General features: G+C 39.7%; 2 protein-coding genes across 2 annotated transcripts in view; both read right to left on the bottom strand.

The window, feature by feature from the left end:
• Positions 1-166: 166 nt before the first annotated feature.
• LOC122655556 (probable sucrose-phosphate synthase 3) lies at positions 167-7,523 on the bottom strand. Its single transcript, XM_043849760.1, has 12 exons — positions 7,148-7,523; positions 6,349-6,581; positions 6,037-6,100; positions 5,259-5,957; positions 4,952-5,086; positions 4,736-4,867; positions 4,477-4,653; positions 4,340-4,393; positions 4,191-4,253; positions 1,995-2,969; positions 1,775-1,902; positions 167-835 (listed from the first exon to the last, which is right to left on the bottom strand). The coding sequence occupies exons 1-12, from the start codon at positions 7,424-7,426 to the stop codon at positions 556-558; spliced, it is 3,219 nt and encodes a 1,072-aa protein (XP_043705695.1). The 5' UTR covers positions 7,427-7,523; the 3' UTR covers positions 167-555.
• A 5,785-nt stretch (positions 7,524-13,308) lies between these two features.
• The window catches only part of LOC122655559 (B-cell receptor-associated protein 31-like), a 35,912-nt gene continuing 25,260 nt past the window's right edge, over positions 13,309-23,960 (bottom strand). Inside the window, exon 2 of the mRNA XM_043849765.1 lies at positions 13,309-13,890. Coding sequence (XP_043705700.1) covers positions 13,520-13,890 — 371 coding nt within the window. The 3' untranslated portion in view covers positions 13,309-13,519. The remainder of the gene's footprint in view (positions 13,891-23,960) is intronic.

A 23,960-nucleotide genomic window follows, 5' to 3' on the forward strand; every position in this document is an offset into this window, starting at 1 on the left:
TCTGCCCAGATTGAAAAGAACATACAACATAGACAATGAATTTTCTTCTGTAAGTTATACATTCAGAACATCTGATCATAGTGGAAACCCTAGTAAGTGAGCAAACCAAGCCTGTAGGATTTTTTCAGTTTCTCTTCCATCAATTTTGTAAAGGGCAAAAGATCTGTGAGCACTAGTTGTTAATGACATTTCTTGGATGTGTATGGTATTACATGCAAGTGATTGAGGCAGTGGTATGCAATTTTTTATGCTCCAAGCGCTAGGATATTTCTCAAGCTCGTGGTATATCTTAGTTGCTATAATTTCTGGGTGGAATTCATCCAACACAATTAAGAGAAAAAGAGCTGATGAAGCAATTATAGTCACAGTAACTTGCGTGCTGTTATCTGTGAATTAACGACATAAAAATATGAGAAAATGGTGGCCATCATCTGGCTACATTTTGGTTTACTACCATATCGCGAATAACTGGGAGATTTGCACTTCAAGTAAGTGAAAAATAAGATCACATAAACCTCCATCTCGATAGCACAGATAGGTTTTGTCCTCTCATATTCAAGCAATAGACTTGGATACTGCCTTTAAAGCATTTGAGATCTCCTCAGCAGTTGCAGCAGCTGTGTAGATCACAAATGGACTTTCCCCAGGAACAATGTCATCTCTCAGATAGCTTCCTGTTGTTCTGAGCAACTCTTCAGAACCTTTCTCCACCAACCCTTTCAGGATCACTGTCCTGTGGGTTCCTGAAATCATTTCCTCATAATCTGTATCACCCATTTCGCCCAGTATCAAGCACATATTTGCAACATTCAGTCCCCAACGAACATAAAGGTACCTAGCATCCATTTCATAGGAAGACAGAAACACCATTCAGAGCTTACAAGAAGGTAGGAAATTTTGAACCATCTGGTAGATTAGAGGGTGATTAACCCCAATACCAGGTTTGATACAGATGACAAATGGACTTAAAAATCAAATGAAAGAGAGAAGAAGAAAGCAAAGGGACCCCTCCCTCACAAAAACAAAAAAGGGGAAAAAAATGCTCTTCTGTTTGAATAAGAACATGATAATAGTATGTAGAATTATAGATGGACTAAAGATATCCATAGCTAATAGTTTTCACAATCTTATGTTTATTGAACTGAAATTAGCAGAAATACTTGATAACAGATGAGGTCCTATTATGGTAGATTACAAATTCCAAGTTGCAAAGCCGAATACCATGCAATTTACCAAGTTTGGATTGTGCTCAAAATGAGCATTGGCATATCTTCCTGTAAGATTGCTCATCCAAGAGGTGACTGATGGCTTATCTCAATTTTGAACGTCATGTATTGGATTATCCAGGCCTTGAGGTCCACAATTTTTAATGTCATGTATTGGTTATTCAGGCCACGATACCATACTCATGTGCATGTCTCACAACTCACAAGTAGCCGAGTTACATAGTCCTTCAGAATACTGCAGAGGTACTCACTGTAATTTTTTGTCCATTTTATGTTGAAATGTTCAACCCAAAAGCTTAACTCTCAGGTGGAGAGGCCCAACTGTTATCTAAAGTCATCCAAGGTCTTAGTGTTAGTTGATGTGGTATTATCCCCAAGTTTTATATCATTGGATTCGACATCTTTCATTGTTAAAAGGCTTGTTCTAGTGAAAGACATGGATAAGCATTTTACTTTTGTAAACAGTATTCTTAAAAAGCCTGATCAACCAACAAGGTTTAATTTTTCATTAGAAATAGTCCACGTATACACAAATAATTAATCAGTACCTGAGAGCCTGAGCTCGAGAGGCGAGCAGAGGGACAACTTGCATTCTTGTTGAATTCCTGCAGTACATTGGATGGCAACGCAGCCCACGCATCCTTAGCTTCTGCCTCAGATCATCCACTCTTTTCACCTGAGAGGTTGACCACCACAATATTAAGACAACCTAAAAACATCAAATAATTAGTTACATACTGTCAATTCTTTTTAGGAATTTATATGTACCTTAGTGGGATCCTTGATCAGATATGACACGCAATGAGAATTGCCTGACTTTTCATCTTCCTGAATGGGACTTGAAGAATCATTAGATATATCTCCTCTACCATCCAGTGAGTTAATCAATTTCCAAATGGTCTTCTTTAGGCCTTCATTACCCCAACGGTAGTCAATATGGGAAGTGTAGTCTGGATCTGGATAGAGCTTCCCATTCTCTTCTGTGAAAATACCCGGGTAATACATTTCGCTCCCACTGCCACATATCAAAGCATCGAACTCAGTTGCTTGAATCTTTCCAGATTTCAAGAATTCTAGAGTTTCAAACACCGACATAGCTGTTGACAAAGCAAATCCGGAGAATCTAGAGGCTTGGGGATCTGATCTGACAGCCTTGAATACTTCTTGCACTACCTGAAGCATCTTACTGTTTGGATCTCCATTGCTGTTATAAGAGTCAATTGCTATAACAATCAGTTTCTTTCGTCGTCTCAGGGCGGGATACTTGTTCACCACATTCTCAGGCTGTTTCTTTCCATCCATGTCTTCTTGGGGATCTGATGCTGGTTTCTTTATCCTGCTTAGGATCCGTTTTACTTGGTCTTGTACCTCTGGATCACTATTGGCTGCTGCCACTTTCACTAGTTCAGCAGTATCCGAGGAACCATTGAGTGAAGACTTCTCCCCATCTACTGATAGCCTGAGGGACATGTCCTGCACATCCATGAGTGAATCACCGAGGGACTCTTCTGCGGCCATGTCATCCACAGGTGTATCTGTTTGCCATTGCGGATGCCTCATCCGGCATGCTGCCACCCTCGTCAAGTATGTGCGGCAGTGTTCAGGCCAGGAGAATAGGTGTATATTTTTCCATCCATTCTTTCGGCATTCATGCCATAGATTCTTTTCTGAAACTAGTTTAAGCAGTGCATCAGCTATGGCTTGTTGATCATGCGGGTCCACAAGCAACCCATTGTTCAGTGCCTAAAAATCATCCAAAGAGATAAAAATAAAATGTTATCCTGGAACATTTTTAAAATACAATATGAAATATCCTGTCCTGTTTTTACATTTTAGAACTACTCTGCAAGAAAACAACCCTGTTAGAGAATTGCTTCTAATCAGATCACCTCTGAAGGTTTAACTGTGTTGATTCATTAAGTCAAGTAAATCTTTAACCATACTAAGGAAGCAAAGAAGGGGTGGGAGGTTAGAACCCCTTTCGTTAGAAACTTGAGATAATTTCTTAGATCCACTAGATAAGAACGGAAATTACAAGACAAGTAGGTTTTAAATTTGTTTTACGTTCATCAGTATTAATTTTAAAAAGATTTACTTAATCCCCATAGTTATTGGGCATGCCATCTAAGAAGAAATAAAAGTGAACTTCCGAAAACACCCCAACCTCACTTCTATGTTTTTTTTTTTTTTTTTCAAAACCTCACTTCTGGTTTATAACTGCTGAGTTGGAGTCCAAGTCTCACATTAATATTGTGTTTCACAAATCTAAATAATCCAAATCACCTAGAATATTCTAAGCTGTATTGATCGGTTATAACTAATGAAAACACCACAACCTCATTTCTCGTTTATAACTAATGAAAATCTTTTCTAAGGTGTATTGGATCGGTCCCCTTTTCTTAATAAGAAATTTCTTGGATGGAGAAACTCCATCCATGATGAATGGGATCCCATTCTTCTCTAGTGGATCTAAGAAATTATCCCTAGAAACTTTTTGAATTTTTTCAAGGATCACCAAGTTAATAGTACACTCTCTGGTGGGTTTGGGGTTTAATAGTACACTCATTAAGGAAGTAAATCTTTAACCATGCTAAGGGGAGGGGAAGTGTTGTATGCAGTTATGCACCCAAAAAAAATAAAAAAATAATAACATTCACTGATCTTTCAACTCAAAGCCAGTTGATGAAAAACTCATCCATGTCAATTATGGACTAGGTGACTTTTTACTAGAGTATAAAAGGTTTCCGATTTTCTCAGAATATGATCTAGACAGGCCATAGGGTCAATCCATCAAGTTGGAGCATTTAATACTGATCAATATTTAGTTGCAGATAAAAGGACATATCAAGTATGCAAGGCAAACATTCTTATGCTCTTTATGCATGTAAAAATTCTTTCCCATTCTATGTACATCTTATAATCTAAGATGTAGTCATCAGTCAACAAGAGTAGATATATCCGTACCCGCTGAATATCAACTGGACCACCATTTTTAGTAGCAACCATCGGAAGCCCGTGTGCTGCTGCCTACATAATGTCAGATAGGAGTCAGAATTTAGTTTATCGGGTATGGAGGATGATATGAACATGCATGGGATATGATTGAAACAAACCTCAATTAAAGTAAGACCAAAAGGCTCAACCAATGCTGGATTAATGAAGACTCCCTGCCATGATTCCCAACCAGCAGCTGATCAGCCTTCTTGAAACTCAGAGAAATCTAGTAAAGACAGTGATCAGTTAAACAAACCTTTGTTTTCGCTGCAAGACGGTAGATATCTGGAACATCGGATTGCTTATGATGTTTCGGGTATGCCACAAGGCCATAGAGGTCATACTTGTCGATCATCTTCAATACTGTAGTGAGCACGCTTGCATTACCACTAGACAACACGTCTATATCCTCCCTGTTCCCCATTATGAGTGTCTGTACAATCATATTATTTCCAAATAAGCATCTAAATATATTGTCTTTGGGGGAACCTGAGAAACTTGGGTTGGCTTCTTACAAGATTAGCAAGCTCTCTCAATGGACGACATTCCCCAAAAGCTTTCAATAGGGTGGTGATGTTCTTTTTTGGATCTGGTCTTGACAAGGCCAAGATCATTGGTTTATGAGGATTTGTGAAGAAGCGCATCACCTGCAGAGACACTCTTCTTCGGTCAAGCAAAAAATAAGTATGATGGTATTGAAGGCAGATAAATTGGTTACAGAAATGACCTACTTCAGACCATATAGGTGGGACTGCTCTAGGAGAAGACCCATCAGTGCCACCTATAAGTGCTGTGAGATCTCCATCAACTTCAGGTGTGTCCTCTTGAACCACCACGCTGCTGAAGTCCATGCCAGGAGGAATAACCTGCAAATCTCATGTTACTGTATTATCAATTTATCATCCTTCTCATGTTGCTTGCATTGTAAAATTTGCAAAGCATGATTACTTATCACTTGAGGTATCTCTACTTTTGGAATAACACCTCTTTTAGGCAGCACTACTCAAGAGAACCAATGAACTATCAGTTCAAACTTACCACCATCCTTGGCATGTACCGCCCATGGCAATTGACCCCACGTCTGGCACGGGCACGCAAGACCTTCTCCAGCTTCACATCAAAGCCATCATATAAGCCCCACTGCTCTTCAATCTCTTGCCTTGTACTTGTGATGACAAGTTCAGCTGCATCAAGAGATAACTCTTCTGCTTCTATCCTCCGCATTATCTTGTATGTTGAATTGATATCCTCCTTTGATTGGCGTCCTTGCTTTAGAAGTTGTTCCAATTTGTTCCTTCCAAGAGAATGTCCGGTAAGAACCATTGGGACATTGAAAGCACCAGAAAGAAGTGCAGCACTATCCCCAGCATCTGCATAATGGCCATGAATAACGTAAGGCCAAACAGGTTGGCCTCCACCAATCTGTTCACCCAAGACCTTGGACATATTAAGAATGTGAGCAAGAGCTCCATCTACAAACTCTGGAATATATGGCCAAAGTAACTCTTTGTGAAGATACTTGTCCCTTGGCCCAAACGGAATCCTTATAATATAAGCACCACTGCTCTCACCAACATCATTTCCATCTGTATCTTCAGAGCCAGGGGTTAACATCTCTGCAGGTTCTCCATAACTCCAATCCACCTCCGGTGAGGATATCTGGCGAGTGAAGAGATCCACCCTGTATACCCCTGGCATCATAACAAGTGCCCGAGCAAGCTCCACAACATATTTAACCTGAAAATTTCTCAACCAAATTAACGACTTTAATTTGTGACAATCTCAAAATTGAATCGCAAATGTATATCCTAGTTACCTGTCCACCAGTGTCAGAATCGCGACCAAGCTCCATGTTTTCTCCACGGACCAAACCATGCAAACTAGTTGAGAGAATGAGTTGTAACAGAAAATTCTAGAGTCAGAATACTGAATTACAGGATTTCCTTCGTGTGACATCTTATGAATTGCATGTTCAAACCAATTTAGAATCATCATAAGAAGATCCCAAGTTTCCAACTTGTGATGAATGCATGCACCTTAATCATTGAGCAGCATTATAGTTCAATCTCGATAAATAAATGGAAGAATTCAAGATGTCTGGTATCACAGTTCATGGAAAGAGATGTACCTGATGAGGACAATATACAGCTTCTTTTCCTTGTTGTCATCAGACCACACTTCAAGATTGGAAATATTTCTCTGGAACCTTTTCCTTGGGGTCTCACTCTGCATTAGCTCCCCCATGGTGTCTCCCTTCTCACCCTCAGACAAATCTTCAGACATGTCTTCAGTAGCATCTCTGCGTCCTTGTTCCCGCTCCCACCTCCTGTTTGCCATTCGTTGGAAATCTTCCCATTCTAACTATTTATTCACCAACAAACAAGCATTTTCAGACTTGGCTAAAAAATTTTTCCCCACAAGTGACCTAATAATAATTAACAATGATAGTGATCATGATAACAGCAGAAATGACAAAACTGTATTAAAAACCATTTTTTTCACTGTAACCATGTACTCACCTTCTAGGTTTGGTAAACATAAGTCATTGAATTGATTTCTTCTTCAACTAATTGTCCTCTAGTTAATTCTATTTTTTCCCCTGTCAGACTCTTGGCTCAGTTCCTTTATCATATCTACAGAAAACAGTTCTGTTTTTGTCTTTCTGTAAGCTATGATGTTAGTTCCCCTCACTAACCAGTAACCATTTGTCCATTACCCACCCAACCCTACCTTTTCCTTTTTTTTTTTTGTTTTTCAAACTCTGTCAAAACAGAAGAATTGTCAACTCAGAGAAACACTACAAAATCAAGAAACAAATAGACGAACACCCAATTCTCTAAACAATCAAAAAGACGTATTTGAATTACAGTCAATTTCTCCAAAACGGTTCAAGGTAGAGAATAGACAGAAATGGTAGAGTTGAGAACCTGCTTCTTCTTGCGGGCGAGATGCCAAATGCGCCAACACGTGTTCTCGAGCCTGGAGCTGCGTTCACGAGTGTTGCGAGTAGCAACGACCTTGATCCAGGTACGGTGGAGGTCACTTTCATCAACACCTGTGACCACTTCTTCCACAAAGTACTTGGTTGGGTTGAAGTGTCCCCTCTCTCGTAGACTCACTGGCGAAGGCTTCTGCTCATCAATCGCCGAAGCCCCACTATCAATAATTGCTTCCAAGTACCCATCAATCCATTCATTCCCAGCCATTTCTCAGAGTCCAAGAGTTTCAAATTCTGTTCCAAACCGAATTCAATTAAAGTGTTATGTGCAGGAAATGCTGGTTGCAGAAAACAACATGAAAGCCTACATAAACTTAGAATTACAAGTATATCTCTTCCTACAAGAGAAACCTAACCCAAATCTGTGTTGTTTTATTTGTCAACGAAATTGAATCCCGAAATGCTAATTTCATGAGAGAGTTGCAGAGCTGGGGAGAAAACTCTGCTTTGATCTGTTTGGCTCTGTTTTTGAAGATATGATTGATTGAAGAAGGTAGGAAGGGGAGAGGGTTGTACGTGGAATGATAGAGAGAGTGAGAGCGGCAAGAATTTGAGCTAGGGTAGAGCCACGTGGCAACGAAGTAGTGGGACCTTTCACGCGTGTCAGGAATATACAGAATGACGATTCTTTCCTCACGTGTGCGGCCCAAATGATCACAAAATTCGAGGCTGCCCGGTTCCCGATGCGATCTCAACGCGTGTTTCTCTCTCTAATTTTCCGCCTAGTTTTCCTGATTTTTCTCTCAAATCTTCGGGAGAAAATTATATTAAACTCTTCAATTAGTATAATCCTCCTATGAGATTACGTGGTCAACATAAGTCCATAACCTGAACGGTGCAGATCTCCTATTTAAGACCTATAAAGAATTGCGTCAACGACCATTGGTAGACAATAATTATGATACAAAATTATCTATCAATCTTCTTAAAAAATGAGTTTTTTGATCATTTTACCTTTTGTTTGAACCGTGCTATCGATACATTGACATGGTATCAACATCGATTTTAGTAACTAGAAAAATCGTATCGAATGATACGATACCGCTACTTAGAACCATGGAATACCTAGAATCTCTCCAATATCTGCCAAATTCGTTCATTTCCATAAAATCAGGGGATCTATCTGTGGGTTTAAATGTGGGACACAAATACTTCTATGCAATTTTCAATTATAAGTTTTTTATTTTATTTTTTGAGATCTAGGTAAGGTATTACTATAATTACTATCACTCCCCTACACTTAAGCAAGGTTTTAAAAATTGGAATCGAAATCGGATAAGTTTTAACTGGTTGATTTCGATTGGAATTGACCGAACTTGATCCTAATTCCAGTAGATCCACTAATTGACCCATATTGGATTTCTAGGGTTGAATCAAACTCAAAATTTATGATCCATTAAACCTGAATTCGAATCTCATTCCAAATTTAATAACCTTGAATTCAAATGAGATGGGCTATTTTTTTTTTTTTTTCATTGTGTGCTGAGCTCCACATCAGGGTAGAGATGGACTTACAAGGGCCAGCAAGGGGATCTATTGGACCACACTTATTACTACACTATTATACTATTACTATTACTTCAAGAAGTATAGAGTAAGAGAATCCAACTCTCGACCTTCTCTGGACTTACACCAAACCCTACCACAAAGCTAGAAGCTCATCCCAACTAGGGCTAGGTTTGTTCCATCACCATTTGATCATAGGTTTGGACACAAGTTACTTATATGTGCCACAAAGCTCTACTGCCAATTAGATTGTACTTCCTCCTCCCATAAAAATCTTTCTTGTCTAGCCTTACATCCATGATAATGGACAGATGGCACCATATTTTCTAATTTCAAACTCTCTCTCTCACACACATAAACACAAACACATATGGGTTCAATCTATTGATGATTTTATATGTGGCAGCAAATCATCATCCCACTTTGTGTGGTTACCACCATCAATCCAATTTTATCTCTTGTCAAGCTCTATATACCTTAAAAACTAAAGTGAAACCCATTTCTTTCTCAAATGGAGCTTTCTTACATTGAATTGGTTAAGAAGTTGCAAATGCTGAATGACATGCCAGGGACACATGGCTTCTCTGGTGTCAGACAAATATAGGATACACATTTGGCCAAATTAAATTAAAGCTCCACTTTTGTGTTTTTTTATTTTATTTTATATTTTGGCATGTTTTAGTGTTTTTGGTTTCTAGTAATTTAATATATGCCTATGAATCAATGGGTTTGAGGCTTCAAGTTGCCTCTCAATTTGAATTAATTTTTTTTTTTGAAGGAAACGTTCCTCTTTTTCATTCAGAGCTTTGCTTTCACCCTTTATAGTCCCTTTTTGTTCTAATTTCTTTGATCTTGTTGAAATCTAGCAGAGCTCCTGTTAGCTATAGATATCTTGGTCACAATTCCTTCTTTTAGCAATTTAACTTTTTGGGTAAACAAAATTTTACTGATACGAACGTGTAGCACACATGGATTATGAATGACAGGGTTTATGAAACCATGGAATGGAAATGGGCTAAACAGGTTCACACGTCAAGAATCAGGTCCTCCTAATAAGGGAGTCAGCAACGTTGTTTTCCTCCCTTAAAATAAAAGCGAAAATACACAATTCCAAACTAGGTGTCAAATGAATTGTAACAGCCATATCCGTTGGGGCATTACTAGAAAAGAAATTATGGTCAATCATCCACACATCATTGATCAAACTTTCATGATTATTAATTTGTTTAGTAAAATATGTGGTCTTTGCTGGCACATTTTATATCAATGGCCTTGTGGGTTAGAAAGAAATAAATCATTTCCATGTACTAAGTGTGCAATAAAAAAAATAAAAAAAAGATGTATCCAGTGTACGAGGTCCTTACCACTACAGGGTCTGAGGGAGGTCATAATCTACGCAACTTTATCTTCGCTTTGTGAAAAACTGTACCATTGCATAGAAAAACATTGATCATTTATTTAGGATTGTCTACTTATTGAAATTGTAAGAAAATATTTGTAATTAATAACCTTGATCATTTATGTACTGACATTTTGTACTCAAAATCAACCAAATGTATACAACAAACCTATTTCTTTTGGCTTTATTATCAATGAAGATGTAACCAAGGCACATATAAGCCTACCACCACCATTTCCAAAACTATCATCTAAAGTCCAATTTTCTTTTCCTTAGAACAAAGATGCTCTAACATGAGAACACAAATCCAAAAGCATTCTATCACCATCTATTGTGGACCACATGTGACAATGCATGCATGCCACATATTGCTTCCACTGGATGCCTAGAAAGCAACTTTAAAAATTAGTTTGGATTCTCTAACGAACATAGCTAAAGGGACCATGCATGAAATAAAACCCTCTTGAAAATGACTAAAACCTGAAGGGAGAAGAAAAAGAGAAATCTAGTACATTTAATTGAAAAGTTTTAGTAGCATATAGAATTGCCAAGAAAAAGAGATTTCCACTGTCCCACATTATGTTCTATTTTTAACTATATCAAACATGGGAAAATGATGTGCACTACACAGTGCATGCATGCCCTTTCACAACCTCTCCTCTCTAACACTCTTTCTCCTTAGTGACCATTTGGATCCCCTGTAGACAAATCATACTCCTTTCCATTTCTTTTGTATAAAAATAAATCAAAAGGGCAAAATAGGACAAAGCCTGACCTACCTTGAGCCCGGCAACACCGGGCCTGGGCTGAGCCCTGAACAACCAGGCTGGGCCCAGTTACACACCCCCTAGAGTACACATTGTAATCAATTCAACAACAACAACAACAAACTCAGCTTTATCTCAACTTAATGGGATCTGCTATATGGGTCCAAACAAAAACAAAGTAGGAAAAAAAGAAATCGAAAAAAAAAAAAAAAAGAATGAAGAGATGGGAAAAAGAGGTGTGTGAAATGAAAAATGAAAAAAGACAAATGAAAGATGAAGGAAGAAAGTAAGAGCAAAGAAGCACAACCTAGCAAGTCAGGAGAATCTCAGCTAAATGGGGTCTGCTATGTGGATCCTTGCCCTTCAATAGGATCTATCTGAGGTCATACTTTGTACAAGACCTAGACTATGCATTTCCTTCTTTTCAACTCTATGGTCATTTTAGGCATGTCCCTAGCTCTTTTAGCTCTTTCAATCAGGATCATATCACTCCTCTTTACTGGGGCGTCCCTAGGCCCCGTTAGACATGACCATACCACCTCCAACGACTCTCTCAAAGCTTGTCATTGATCTGGGCAACTCCCAAGTCAGCTCTACTACAGTCATTCCTTACTTTATCCTTCCTAGTTTTTCCACACATCCATCTCAACTACACATAACTTCTCAATATGACAATTTTTAACTGCATGTCCAACATTCTGTCCCATACATCATAGCTGATCGTACAACAGTAGATCATGAAACGTAAATATTTGACGAAACTTCTGCCCCAGTGGATCAAAGAGAAAAACGACCGCGCAATGAAAATAAGAAATTATTTATATTGATAGAATTACTCGTGATAAACCACTAATGCACATTGACTATATTGCTGACATCATTCGATTAGTCTGAGTTATGGTCAATATTACTAATTATTCTTAAACAAATGTAAAACAATCTATTTAGATGCAAATCATGCAAGAGAATATTCTTCCTCAACCAAGGAGTAAGTGGGTCAGGAATACTTCTTCTTATAGGCCAGCTAGAGTTGTTGTGGAACCACATACATATATACATATATGTAAAGGTCGGTGAAGATGGACTACTAGGGGGAGGGATACCACATAATTTTAATAGCTGAAGTGTTGCTTTGTCATCACCATCGATCCTGAAAAAGCTTTGGATTATTAATTCTGTCCTTTAGAAGTTTAGAAAGTATATTTGTTTGGTACTGTACCTGATGGCCTAAAGTTGCAGAAACTTTTTCTCCCCTGCTCTTATGGAATTCCACCATTAACCTTCTCAGAGAGTATTGGGTGATGTCTCAAAGTGGCTGAGAACTAACTTAGGGAGCTGGGCATTCATGAACCCTGCCTATAGCTCATGGTAACCAAAAAAAAAAATGAAGAGGGGCCAACTGAGTATTCCTATTTCAGGATGCACGTGCATGAAGTGTTGGAAATAATCCCACATTAGAAAACTCTAGGATCTTGTCTGGCGTCATTTATCAGTTGAGCCTCTCCACCTAATAGCTTAAAGCTTTGGGTTGGATAAAATTTAACATGGTATCAGAGTCAACTATATTGATAATACTCACATGTCACAAATATGTATCGTCACCTTGATGCGTTCATATACCCTGTGCTTAATAGCTTAAGCTTTTAGGGTTGGATAAATTCAATGTGAAGAACTTCGCTATATAAGACTGGATGCTCAGAATTGGGATCATTCGACTTACTGAGAATTACTCATAGAGTTGAAGCATTTCAAGTTTGGATGCCAAAAAGAGCAATCTCAGTGAAAAGTAGGACCAGAAGGTAGATTCTATATTTTGAACATGAACTGATGATAGCAATCTTCGTTATGTTCATAAAATAGCATAACTTCTGCCGTGAACACCAGAAGCTGAATGAGCAGTTAATTCAAGTTTAGGATATGAACAAATTTTCCTTTTATCTGGGAATATTGTATTTCACTGTGCTTCACTAACTAACTAGACGGAACCTTGGCTAGTTTCCATACTTTCTCACTGGAAGATCCAAGTTGACAAGGTGACAGAACTCAATTTAGTATGTTGTGCATTAGCATTGCACAATTCCAATGCCTTCCAAAGCCAGTGAAGCATGAAACTGCTCATGGACATGCTCCCCAAGTCCTCAAGAGTATGAGAGGAATAAACCTGATAATTTGGCTTCTGAGTAGCCAAATAAAAAATGGAGCAGAAACTAATCAATACAATTCTCAAATCGTTTTAACTCAATAGAACTCATTTCTACCCAAAAAAACACCCTATAAAAATTCATGAGGAGCCAAGTATTCTTCAAAATTTTCACATTGATGATCCAACAGTGTTTGACCTAAGGGGAACGGATCAGAATTCTTCGAGCCCGTTGATTTCACCTATTCTAAGTCGAAATCAACACAATCTGGAAAATCTAGATGGAGGATCTTCTTATACAAACAAATATTACAAAATTTTCAACAGCATCTACCCTAAGGAACTCCCAATTTCGTTTCCAAATAGTCCCCCCAAGGAAGCTGTTGATCTGTATCAATTCTGGCATGACCAAGGAGACATTTGACCGAAGAATACTAGCCTACAAATACAAACTGAGATGACCTAAGTGGTTGGCATTCCACCAGCCTCTCAGCTCCTGTATCCAAGAGCCTCGCTCTGAAGATGTTGATTATCCTCCAACAGACGGTCATACTCAAGAAGTAGATCTTCAGATTGTTTCTGAAGGGCAGCAACATGAGCTTCAGCAGAAAGCACCTTCTTATCCTTATCCTCACATTCCAATTTCAGCTTCTTCAAATTTTCTGTCAAATTTGAGATCTCTTCCTGGAGCAACTTAATTTCCTTGGAAGCTTTCTCTTCTTTCTCTTTGATATGCTGGTGCTCTTTCTGAATCTTCTCAATTTCCTGTTTGGAGGCTCCAACTGCTGTCCTCAACCCGGTTAATTTGCGTAGATAGTGGTGTAAACGATCAATTACAAATCCAAGAAATAAAGAATATCCTGCAATAATAAATTAACTGTTTAGGAAAAAATGGATTAGCTTAAAAGAAACTTGGTCAGCCAGCAATCAATTGTTTCGACTACCCATATCTTTATAAGATGAGTTATACGAGTCCCTCGCTACTTGCTAACTTCCCAAGCTTGAGCCACATTTCAAGATTTTGAATCAAACCATACAGGCAAGGAACAATTTTCCCTGGAGTCATAATTCTTCCATCGGGTGGTATACAGTTGTGTCATGTTCCCTTACGAGAACGCACGTGAGGTGCACAGACCCACCTCTGGTGGATTCCATCTGTGCGCGTCACATGCGTTCTCGTACGAGAACGTGATCCCCTTCTACAGTTGTTATCTGTTCATGAACAAGATAGCATGAAACAGAAGAGAATATCCAGAACCAACAACTAGGCAATCAAACTTCGTCGATAGCCAACAGCATAGAAACATAAAATGAACCAGAGGATATTAAACTGCACATGTAATCAGTATTCTTAATGCAGTGGACTAATTGACATGACTAAATACTTGAGCTTTCAGAAGTCAACAATTTCTTTCACTTAAATTGCAATATCTAATTGTTTGGCAGAGATCAAATCACTTTAATCATAACATGAGTAGTATTATTAATTGTTTCATTTTCTTATAAAACTACATGATCAACATTCAATAATGTGATACTGAATCTAATGCTGCAACACAACAATCAGTGCTCATGCTAATAGAAAATTGTCCAATCTATGGATCACAGTTTAAAGAGCCATAGCCAGTGCACAAGGCTCCCACCACTGCGGGGTCTGGGGAGGGTCAAAATGCCAGTATTTTTTGTCACAATACTGGCCAATACTATGGAGGTTAAAAAAAATAGTATTTAGCTAAATGTTGATGGCAGCTCTATAGGAAAACTTCACCCTGCAGTTACAAGGGGAAATACTGGTCTTTTCTGTCCCCATTGACTGTTGCAATTCCATTATAGATGAGCTTAAGGCAGTTATTAAAGCACTGCGGTGGGAAATTGTTGGCTTAGTGCAGTTATCGAAAAGGGCTCCATTTTGATGATTAGATGACTTCAGATTTGTTCTGATGGTCCCTCGAGGGAAAGTCAGGTCTCTATGTTCTTATGGGAGTTTTGTTTTCATGGAGAAGGCACTCATCTAACTCAGTAGCAGACGAGTTAGCCAAGGGAGGGTGGTATATATTCCATGTACTTGGATCCCTATCCCATATTCGATTCCCTTGTGGGTTTCTAGCCATGGTGCAGCTTTTTATTGGTGTATTATTAGCCGATAACATCTATTGAACTTTTTGAATGAACCATAACTGTACCTTAGATGTTTTCTTTATTCTACTTGAACAATAAAAGTTCAGGCACCAAGACAAAGTTACTTCCAGCAAAAACCATGTGTTCTATTATGTCAAGAAAATTGTTAAGAACTAGATTTGTAATACTTTAGAAAACAGGAAAACTTGGAAATAGACCCCCAAGCAATTCAAAGCATAGTTGTCAACTGGTTGTGTAGGTGTCCAGGTGCCTTGGTCATGTAGGCAGGCGCCTTGTTGATGTTGCCTTATGCCCAGTCCCCTTCCAACACCTTGGGTCGCCTAGATGCCATGAAAACTAAGATCCAGAGTCCTAAAGGATACTGTAGTAATGGCTAAAAGAGTAATGGACTCCCAAGCTGCAAATCTATGTCTCGCCTGAGTATGAAGCCTGTGAACTCGGGAAGCATCATCGGTCATCCTTTCTTGCTCGTAGTTTTTCTAAAAGCCAGTCTTTATTTTCCTTAGTTCATTTAGACATCTGGGGTCCTTGTCGTGTCGAAAATGAATTAGACTGTTCTTAATTTGTTACCTTTGTGGACGATCATTCCCGGTTAACTTGGGTGTATTTGTTAAAAGATTGTTCCGAGTTTTTGTCTGTTTTTTAAAATTTTTATAATGAAATAAATATCCAATTTGATGCTTCTATTAAGGTATTTCGTTATGATAATGCAATTGAGTACACTCCAGCGTAAAATTTCAGCCTTTTGTTTTGATCATGGTATGACCCACCAAACAAGTTGTTCTTATACCCTTCTATAAAATGGGGTTGCTAAATGGAAAACAAGACACTTGGTGGAGATTGCTCAGTCTCTAATGATTCATAGGAATGTTCCAAACATTTTGTGTATGATGCTGTTCTCACTGCTTGTTATTCGATCAATTGGATACCGTCTTCTGTTCTAGATAACTGTTCATCTTTATCTATTGTGTTTCCCAAAACACCCTTGTTTTCTTTGCTGCCTCGGGTTTTTGGCTGTGTAATGTAGATGGTGTTCAACGAAGAACCACTCTACAGTAGGATCGATGACAGGCTGCAGCAGAACATCATAATAGCAATAAAACCAGAATTAATAACTGAGGAGGTAGAGATCAAACCAGCCTGTAGAACAGTGTTAAACTTAGGTCGAGTGGGGGCCTTGTTGGGGTGAATGCTTGCTGCAAGTTTGGGTCAATTCTGATGGTTAATGGTGGAGTTCTGAACTGGAGTTGAAAATAGAAGGTTAGCCTCAAATTAGAAGGTAAGTGATGCAGATTGATCCAGCCAGCAACAGGGTCCAAGGCAGGGATTGAATGGCCTCCTTCGAGTTCTGGAACAGTCCTCTAAGTATCACCCTTGATGGAGTAAAGGCTGCTGGGTTCAGGTCCTTCAGCCCAGCAGCAGGGAAAAGAAAGGGTTGCAGCCGGCAGATGTGGAGATGGGGTTTCTAGCCTCTGTTCAGCAGCAGCAACTCCAGCACTTAATTGGATTGTCTTCTGGTCTTTCTCAGATGCAGCAGCAGCACACAGTTGATGTCACAAAGTAACAGCAGGGGTATAGCTCAATAGAGGTGAGAAGACAATGAAAAGAAGATAGGAGAAGAAGAGAGAAGGGGATAAGGAGAATCAGCTCTCACCAGCCCTAAGGTTTCGGCTCTCTCAGCCAGGCCCTCTCACCCTTCATTCTCACAATAGGATGATAAACTTTGCCCAAAGCAATCAAATCAACTTCATTAAATTGTCTGGAGGCTATTAAGAGCCATTACATACATAGGCAGCAATACCTTGCCCCTCAAGTAAATAGAAAATACAAAGTAATTTGCTGCCAAGTAGCTTACAATCAAAATAGAAACTTCCTGAGAAAATCTAGCCTGCCTTATTTCAAAATAGAAACTCCTATTTTAGAGAACAAAACAAAAATAGTAACAAACTGAAAATGTAAACTACCTAATATACTTTCTAAAACTGAAAATAGAAACTAAACTATGACAGCATTAGGATAGAATCTTTCTCCACTTGATGGGCCCACAAAATCTTCTAAAAAAATATCCCCACACAAGGAAAATATGGGTTGTGACACTGTTCATGTGCACAATAACGTGAACAATGTTTTGGCCTCTTTTTCTTCATGTTTTGTCCTACATCACTGTATTTGCTTTGCTCATATTTACAACCTCAAGTAGATAAGTTGGTCTCCTAGTACTATTAAGTGTATTTTCCTTGGTTACTCTAGAACCCAGAATGGGTATAAATGTTATGACCCGCTTACTCATCGGCAATTTTTCAGCACCGATGTTACCTTCTTTGAAAGTACTCCATAATTTGTTCCTCATGTGCCTATTTCTATTCTTGAGATTGATAGTAATTGTGCACCACCTCTGCTGGTCTTTGTGCCGTTTGAAGATGTTCCAATTGTATCCTCTCCTCCACCGTTGCAAGTGTCTCAACATCATAAGAAAATAGTGCAATCTACTGCTTCACAGCCCACCACTCAGTCTGCTCCTCCAACTGAAGCTCCAATTGACTTACCAGTGGCTCTTTGCAAAGGTACTCATTCTTGCACACAGAAATCCATGACTGCTGGTTTTATTATGGGACAGCTCCTGATGTTCATATCGACCTATTATGTGCCTTTGCATCTAGCATTGGGTAGACCTCATACAATAACTGTCCTAGTTCTACTGTATCTTTTGTTTCATTTCTTCTAGGACAATCTCTTACATAATCTTACCTTGTCCATATCTACTAACTCCATTCCTAAGACTTGTCAAGAAGCTTTATTTCATCCTGGGTGGAAGTGGCTATGGAAACAAAAATGGATGCTTTAATCTCTCGACAGAAATGAACCTTGGTGGATTTACTTCCCGGTAAAGATCTTGTAAGATGTCGCTAGGTGTACATAATTAAGTACAATCCATATGGTTCAATTGAACAGCTTAAGGCCCGTTTTGTTGCGAAGGTTAAACATAAGGTGTGGACTATTTTGTGACCTCACCGATTGCTCATCTAAATTCGGTCCAGGTTCTTATCTCCTTGCCAGTAAATTTGGACTGCTCTCTCTATTAGCTGGATATCAAGAATGCATTCTTATATGGTGATTGTTAACAGCCCTTAGAACTGAATGCTTGAGTGATTGAATCGATCACCCAAGCCCCTTTATTTATATTAACTTGAAATAAATCTGATCAAAGTACAAATAGGAATAATAACACCTCAGTCCTAGTCCTACTAGGAATTCCTAATACAACTAGGAATGCCAGAATAGGACTCGGCTGAGGGTAAAACAATAAAATAAAATAAAAGAACTTAATCTGACTAGTACTACTCCTGACATGATTAGGACTAATCCTAATCAGCTAGGACTAGTAGGACTAATCCTAATCCAACTAGGACTGCTTACCCCAATCGGGTAAGCACCCTATTTCAACACTCCCCCTCAAGTTGGAGCAAAGATGTCGATCATGCCCAACTTGACTAGATTGGAATGAAACAATTTTCCAGACAATCCCTTGGTGAAGATATCAACAAGTTAATCAGCAAATGTCACAAAGGGAATACAAATCAGCCCAGCTTCTAACTTCTCTTTGATGAAATGCCTATCCACCTCAACATGCTTGGTACGATCATGCTGTACTGGGTTGTGTGCTATGCTGATGGCAGCCTTGTTGTCGCAGTACAGCATCATAGGAAGACGAATAGGAACACCAAGATCTTGTAGCAAACCTTTAAGCCATAGTAACTCACAAATACCTTGTACCATAGCTCGAAACTCAGCTTCAGCACTAGAACGAGCAACCACATTTTGCTTCTTGCTACGCCATGTGACAAGATTTCCACCTACAAAGGAGCAACACCCAGAAATAGACTTCCGATCTGCAGAACCAGCCCAATCAGCATCAGTGTATGCTTCTATCCGTAGATGACCATGCATAGACAAAAGAATTCCTTTTCTAGGAGCTGACTTCAAATAGTGCAAGATACAAAGAACAACCTTCATATGAGAAGAGTAGGGATCATGCATAAACTGGCTCACAGTACTCACGGCGACAGCAATGTCAGGACGCGTGTGTGAAAGATAAATCAGCTTTCCTACAAGTCTTTGGTACCGGCCTTTATCAACAGGCTCACCCTCTTTCTCCTTGAGTCGAACAGTAGGGTCCATAGGAGTATCTGAAGAATGACAGCCTAGCAACCCGGTCTCAGCCAATAAATCTAGGACATACTTCCTTTGGGAGAGAAAAATGCCTTTAGAAGATCTGGCTACTTCAATCCCAAGAAAGTATCGTAGTTTCCCTAGATCTTTAATCTCAAATTCTTGTCCAAGGAAGGTCTTCAACCTTCTGATCTCATCACCATCATTGCCAGTAACCACTATATCATCAACGTAGACTATAAGAACAGTGAGTTTTTCACCAACCCTCTTTATAAAGAGTGTGTGATCAGCATTACTCTGCTTATGGCCCACAGAAATCATGGCTTTGTGGAACCGGCCAAACCATGCTCGAGGTGACTGCTTCAGCCCATAAAGTGCACGCTTCAGTCTACATACTTTTCCTTGGTTTCTGTCACAAGAGAACCCTGGTGGAATGTCCATATACACCTCCTCATCCAGTGTTCCATTTAGGAAGGCATTTTTTACATCTAGCTGGTGCAAATCCCATCCAAGGTTGGCTACACAAGATAATAACACACGAACAGTATTTAACTTTGCAACAGGTGCAAAAGTTTCCTGGTAATCAATGCCGTATGTCTGAGTGAACCCCTTGGCCACGAGTCGTGCCTTATACCTATCCACAGTGCCATCCACCTTCTGTTTCACCACAAATACCCATTTACATCCAACGATTTTCTTCCCAAATGGAAGAACCACAAGCTCCCATGTGTTATTTTTCTTCAAGGCGTCCATTTCTTCCATCATAGCTGCCTTCCACTTTTCGTCTGATAAAGCTTCCTGCCAATTGTTAGGAATACGAACAGAAGAAAGAGAGGAAACAAAAGCACGAAAGGATGGGGAAAGGGAATCATAAGAAACAACATGAGATATGGGATGCTGAGTGCAAGTTCTGACACCTTTGCGAAGAGCAATAGGTAAGTCAGGATCATTACCAGGTGGAGAGGCAGGTTCTGGATCCGGGTTCGGCAATTGGATAGGTACTGGAGTAACAGTTGATTGAACCTGCTTATGTTTCCTTGTATAGGTCTTCACATTACAGACATCAATCCTCCTCTGAAATTCACTAATAGTCCTCTGGATAGGAGTTTGGACCGGGGTAGATTGCTCCCCCTGAATAGAAATGGGTTCCCCCTGTATAAGAACCTCTCCCCCTGACTTAGGGGGAGTACTAGGGGCAGGCCGAACTGGTTCAGACTCATGGTAAACAGACTGAAGTGGAGGTGGAGAGTCAATAGTCAGCACATCTTCATTAACACTCTCCCCCTGAAGAGGTGGGGACACATAATATGGAACATTTTCATGAAAGACAACATCCATGCTGACAAAAGTCCTGCGGGATGGAGGGTAGTAACATTTGTACCCCTTCTGGGTAGCAGAGCAACCCAAGAAAATGCAGCGGAGGCTACGTGGGTCAAGTTTACCAGGGGACCTTGTATCCCTAGCATAACAAACGCAACCAAATACCTTAGGTGGGACTATAAAGGAAAAAAAGCCAAGTAATAGCTCAATAGGGCTTTTGAAAGAAGAACCCAACTGGGCAGCCGATTAATTAAATAGGCTGCAGTAAGGACAGCATCCCCCCAATAAAGGGAAGGGACATTGCGAGTAAACATAAGGGCCCTAGCCACCTCCAAGAGGAGGCGGTTTTTTCTCTCAGCCATACGATTTTGGGCTGGAGTGTCGACACAACTGGTCTGATGGAGGATTCCATGTGCAGCAAGGTATTTTTGGAACTGACCTTCCATATACTCTTTCCCATTGTCACTCCTCAAAATTTGAAGAGTAGCATTAAACTGGGTCTTAATCATTTGATGAAAGTGTTGAAAACATTAAAAAAACTTCACTTTTTGTGTGCATAAGGTATACCCAAGTGAACCTAGAATAGCAGTCAATGAAAGTGGCATACCACCGATGGCCAGTCAGGGAAGTTTTCCTACTAGGCCCCCACACATCAGTATGAACAATATGAAATAAGGAAGAGGATCTTTTATTAGAAATAGGATAAGTTGAACGCATCTGTTTAGCCAAGACACAAGGCTCACAAAAAAATTCTTCCTTATTACAGTCTTCAACTAATGCTGGAAATAAATTTGATAAAGTACCTAAGGGGGGATGGCCTAGTCTAGAGTGCCATTTATGTAAATCAGAAGAGAAGGATGCCGAAGGTAAAGCCTGAGTAGGATCGCCATCAAGCAGGTACAATCCGCCATGCACTTTACCCGATCCAATCGTCTTCCCTGAGTCCAGTTCCTGAGAAACACAGTGAGTGGGAAAAAAGGTCACTTTACAATTCAGGGATTTAGTGATACTGCTAATGGAAAGAAGGTTAGCTGTAAATTTGGGAATATGCAACACAGATGACAGTGTAAGGGAAGGAGAACAACCAATGGATCCTTTCCCTGAGATGGAGAGGGACCCATCAATAATTTTGACTTTATCCTTACCCAAGGCAGGAGAATATGTATTAAAAAGGCTAGAAGAACCTGTCATGTGATCAGTAGCACCAGAGTCTATGATCCATGGAGTGGATACTACTGATGCACAATGACCAGCAAAAGAAATACCTGTACGGGCAAAAAAGGAACCTGAATTGGCAGCAGACGTAGTAGAGGCAGTTGATGTGTTCAACATACGACGCAAAGCCTGGAGTTCTTCCTGGGAGGAACCAATGTCAGCAGTGGGAGTTAGAGCTATACTTTCAGTATGATTGGCTTTGTTTTTAGACTTAGGACGACCACATTTGGCCTCAAAATCAGCTGGCTTCCTATGTAATTTCCAACACTGAGCCTTAGTATGATATGGTTTGTGACAATGCTCACACTTAACGGGCTCTTTGGTAGTAGTAGTGGAAGCAGCAACACTATCAGAAGAAGCAACAAGAGTGGGACCAGTAGTCTGTAAGGCTGATCTCTCAACTTTAGGAGTAATCATCATGGCAGCCCTTCGTGTCTCTTCACTGTGAACATAAGAAAAAGTCTCCTCTAAAGTGGGGAAAGGAACCCGCCCAAGGACTTGCACCCGAATAGGGTCATAGTCATCATTGAGGCCAGCCAGAAAATCATAGACACGGAATTGGTCTACATAGGTGTGGTAGGCAGTAATATCAGTAGTAGTAGTAGGCTGGAATCGAGCATAGTGATCCAATTGCTGCCATAAGCACTTGAGGGCAGCATAGTATTTGGTGACAGACATCTCCTTCTGAGTAGTGTTTTGGAGTGTCTTCCTGATTTCATAAACCTGAGCACCACTACCTGAACGACCATAAGTGCCCTTGACAGCTGTCCATATTTGTGTAGCAGTGTCAAGGAGAAGATACTGACTAGAGAGGTCAGTGGTCATAGAGTTCAGAACAAAGGACATTACCATTGCATCATTGGCAGCCCATTTAGTACGGGCAACACCTTCTTCAACTGGTTGTTTGGTGGTGCCAATGAGATGGCCAGTGAATCCCCTACCAGCCACAGTCAAGGATAGTGATCTGGCCCAGATTAAATAATTCGTACCATCAAGCTTGATAGCAGAAGATAGGAAGGAAGTCATTCCTAGTCCGACCATCCCTCCGAGTAGCGAGTAGTTGTCTCGAATCACCCATAGTTGAGGTAGAAACCGATCCACAAAATTGAAAAAAAACGAATCTTCAAAACGAATCGGATCCAAGTATGGGTTTTGAAGTGGCAGCAATTTCAGCCGTCTGAATAGGCTGAAAGATAGATCGAGTGATTCTCTAGTAGTGGGGAAGAAGTCCTCCAAAAAATAGCTCTTTCTGATGAGCCAATAAGAAACCTTAATTTGATCAGAAATTAGGTAAAAAACCTGTGTTTGGAGAATCCGCAGGTCTAGATCTGAATTATACTTGATCCAATTCTGCAGTCTTCAAATAGGGAAGGTATGCACCAATAATAGCAGAAAATAATCTCAAAAAACAGAAAAGATCAATCTTCAAGTGTAGGAAGAACTTGATCTTCAAGAATGGAGGAGATCTACCCGCACTAGGTCATACCAATAATCTTGATCTTCAATGAGGTAGGATTGAGGGCAGCATCTAAATCTTCATCGGATCACCTCATAGTTGCTGCCCTGAATGAGAGAAAGGAGCCGAGAGTGGTGGAGAAGAGAAAACCAGAAACGGTGGGGAGGGGAAAGTGAAAAATAAAAAACAAAAAACTGAGAAAGCTGCTCTTTAAATCAGAATTGGCTCTGATACCATGTTAACAGCCCTTAGAACTGAATGCTTGAGTGATTGAATCGATCACCCAAGCCCCTTTATTTATATTAACTTGAAATAAATCTGATCAAAGTACAAATAGGAATAATAACACCTCAGTCCTAGTCCTACTAGGAATTCCTAATACAACTAGGAATGCCAGAATAGGACTCGGCTGAGGGTAAAACAATAAAAATAAAATAAAAGAAAAGAACTTAATCTGACTAGTACTACTCCTAACATGACTAGGACTAGTAGGACTAATCCTAATCAAACTAGGACTGCTTACCCCAATCGGGTAAGCACCCTATTTCAACAATGATTTACTGGAGGTGTATATGGAGCAACCTCCAAGGTATGTTGTTCAGGGGGAGAATTCTCACCAAGTGTGCAAGT

The sequence above is a fragment of the Telopea speciosissima genome, chromosome 3 (genome assembly GCF_018873765.1).
Source record: "Telopea speciosissima isolate NSW1024214 ecotype Mountain lineage chromosome 3, Tspe_v1, whole genome shotgun sequence".
NCBI lineage: Eukaryota > Viridiplantae > Streptophyta > Magnoliopsida > Proteales > Proteaceae > Telopea > Telopea speciosissima.